Here is a 3,148-nt window from a genome sequence, read left to right as displayed (position 1 = left end):
GGCACGAAAGTGTAGGGATGCTATTCGGGTGCAAATCCCTGGTGAGACACCAGCGATCGTCCCCAACGGGGATCGATCCCAGAAGTAGTAACCTCAAACCAAGCCGCAAAAGGAAGCTTCCCTGAACAAAAAAAAAACCCGCAAAAGGAAGCTAGCTACTAGGAAACCATGCGCATGCATCTATATCTATAAGAAGGTACTACGTTTTCTCTACGTAAGGAAGAAGCAAGAAGCAGGTAGCAGCTAGCATACCACACTCGATCGATCATACACATACACCATGCCGGCCGCGCAGCACATCGAACGAGACCAAGACCTCGCCATGCGCAGCGACGAGTTACTTCAAGCTCAGCTGGAGCTCTACCACCACGGCCTCGCCTTCGTCAAGTCACTGGCGCTCAAGGCCGCCACGGACCTGCGCATCCCCGACGCCATCCACCGCCGCGGCGGCGCCGCCACCTTGTCCGAGCTGGCCTCCGACACCGGGATCCACCCCACGAAGCGCTCCAACCTCCGGCGGGTCATGCGGGTGCTCACCACCACCGGGGTATTCTCCATTGTCCAAGGCAAAGGCAGCAACGACCACGCCGGTGATGGCGCTGCGTATTACAAGCTCACGCGGGTCTCCCGGCTCCTTGTCGAGAGATCACCGCACAACCTGTCCCCGATGGTGGGCACCATCGTCAACACGTTATGCTGGACCTCTCTCCTCAAAATGCCCGAGTGGTTTACCCAAGGCCAAGAGGGAGAGTCGGCACAGTCGCACTCGCTCGTCCAGCTGGCCAACGGCTGCACGTTCTGGGACACCACCAAGGTCGATGGCGGCTTGTTCAACGACGGCATGGCCGCGGACAGCCGCATCGCCATGAAGGTCCTGTTGAAGGAGCACGGCGGAGCGTTCGGGGAAGTGAAAAGCTCGCTGGTGGACATCGGCGGCAACCATGGCGCCACCGCGTCGGCCGTGGCGAGAGCGTTCCCGCACCTCAAGTGCAGCGTTCTGGACCTCCCACACGTCGTCGCCGCGGCTCCCGCCAGCGACATTTTGACCTTCGTCGCCGGAAATATGTTCGAGTATGTCCCACCTGCGGATGCTGTTCTACTCAAGGTAATTTTTTATTTTTATTTTTATTTTTGGATATGTTCTTCTTTTTTCTGCTGGTCTACTATGCTAATGGGATATAATATGTATGTTTGGTTCCAGTGGATTTTGCATGACTGGAAACACGAAGATTGCGTCAAGATAATGCGCCGGTGCAAGGAAGCGATCCCAGCGAAAGAAGCCGGAGGAAAGGTGATAATCATCGACATGGTGGTGGGATATCCGGTGACTCAGCCCAACCATTCCAAAGAGGCGCAGGTTTTGTTAGATATCTACATGATGGGCTCCGATGGAATGGAGCGAGAGGAAAACGAGTGGAGCTTGATTTTCTCCGAAGCCGGGTTCAGCGACTACAAGATCACTCCAACCAATGGGATTCGATCAATTATCGAAGTATACCCTTAAATGTACTTACTTCCACTTCGGAGATACTATCTCCTTCCGTCCGTACGTGTTTATTAGTCTTGCACGTGTAATTAACTTGGTAAATTAGCAGCCAAGATACACGTGCAAGACTTATAAACTGGAAAGGAAGGAGTCGTCATTTGATTTGTAATAAATCTCACCAGGAACTCTCTGTATTATTGCATTTAAGTTTTACTTTTTGTTTATAGATTTTTCAAATTTGCTTCTCTTTAGTTTATTTCATTTTTTCCACTCATTGTACCAATCCTATGAAATCTACATAAATTGTTCTTTTCTTTACATATATTATCATTTCCTCTGCAGTTACCAAACATTTACACGTGTATTTGTTCTACTCCCGCCGATCCAAATTATTTGTCGTAGCTATAGAGTCTTTACTCTGCAAGTACATAGTCCGGTCTCAATGAGTTGTTAGCATGAAATAACTATCCCACTTGTCCAAAATGTTGTGAACACCATGGCTTTCTGATTGCATGATAAAATGTGATGACTATTCGGTGGATTTTTCAACGTGTTGGCCACGGATTAATACCCAGCTGATGTGGACAAGGACCCACCTTACAGCCCAATAAAAAAAATCACCTCTCTCACATCCCTTTGACCACCGCCCCTTCTCTGACGAAGTCTCTAGCGAACTCGTCGTTCGCCTCTCCATACACGAGGACATGCAGCTTGGTTCTCAAGCAGCCTCGCTGACTCGGGCTCCCCAGTAGGCCGGCCCTGTGGCTCCGTGGTAGCTCATGCGCGTGTACAAAGCGGACCCGTGTACAACCGGAGTAAATATTTCGGTAATTTTGACCGGAGGGATACCAATGATTTGTCTTGGCATCACAGTTACTGTTAAACTAACTTTTTTTTCACCCAACCCTCCAGTAGCCATCTCTGCATTCGATAACCGGCCCCACCAGTAGTCAATACCACACGATTTCCTTCACCCAACCCACCAGTAGCCATCTCTGCATTCGATCCGAGCACGGGGCCCGCCATGTTGCACACCGCCCCAACTGCATTGGGATCCTCAGCCAGCCCCACCTCCTGGGACCCGTCCGGTATCCCATCCCCCGGCACGGAGCCTGCAGTCACGCCAGCTGGCGGGTTCGGCCTTTCCCGCACCGGGGGGTCCAGTCTCCCTAGATCCGCGAGAACCACCATGTCCATTTCATCATTCGCCCATGGGGCACTGCGGGAATCACTCGGGCTGCGCGCGCCAACCACCACTTCGACCGCCCGATCCGATGACAAGCTCAGGCGCCGTCCCTGCCCCAACGGCACAATGACCATTTCCATTGGATGCTGCTCCGTCTCCTCCGTCCGGGGTCCCGCCGTCAAAGTGCACCCGTCCATCCCAGCCACTTGTCCGCGCCAGTCAGGTTCGAATTTGGCTCTAGAACCGTCCCGCTCCCCTCTCCATGTGCCTGCTGACCCAAAAGGCGGTCAAAAGCAGACACCCTGACGGCAACCCTATCCAGAAGGCGTTCTGGTGGCCCCACATGCAGAACGTTTGGGGCAGGGGCATGGGAGGTAGGCGCCAATCCAGCCCCTCATTTGCCCTCCCTGCCGCGCCATGGCCGCCACCGCCACCGCCGGAAGCCTAGCCCTGCTCACCGCCGCGCACATCTCTGA

General features: G+C 53.4%; 1 protein-coding gene across 1 annotated transcript; it reads left to right on the top strand.

Annotated features, from left to right (window-relative positions):
- Positions 1 to 245: 245 nt before the first annotated feature.
- On the top strand, positions 246 to 1,808 carry LOC123150255 (acetylserotonin O-methyltransferase 1). The gene is made up of 2 exons (XM_044570090.1): positions 246 to 1,105; positions 1,202 to 1,808. Exons 1-2 carry the CDS (start codon positions 281 to 283, stop codon positions 1,502 to 1,504), a joined length of 1,128 nt encoding a protein of 375 aa, XP_044426025.1. The 5' UTR covers positions 246 to 280; the 3' UTR covers positions 1,505 to 1,808.
- Positions 1,809 to 3,148: the final 1,340 nt, after the last annotated feature.

Source organism: Triticum aestivum, chromosome 1B (genome assembly GCF_018294505.1).
Source record: "Triticum aestivum cultivar Chinese Spring chromosome 1B, IWGSC CS RefSeq v2.1, whole genome shotgun sequence".
Classification (NCBI taxonomy): Eukaryota; Viridiplantae; Streptophyta; class Magnoliopsida; order Poales; family Poaceae; genus Triticum; species Triticum aestivum.
This window is presented reverse-complemented; position numbering and strand designations above follow the sequence as displayed.

What these genes read in the sequence shown, in the direction of transcription:
- LOC123150255 (XM_044570090.1), top strand. Translation starts at nt 281, where the DNA reads ATGCCGGCCGCGCAGCACATCGAACGAGACCAAGACCTCGCCATGCGC. An exon ending in CGGATGCTGTTCTACTCAAG is followed by an intron (nt 1,106 to 1,201) that starts GTAATTTTTTAT and finishes GTTTGGTTCCAG; the next exon opens with TGGATTTTGCATGACTGGAA.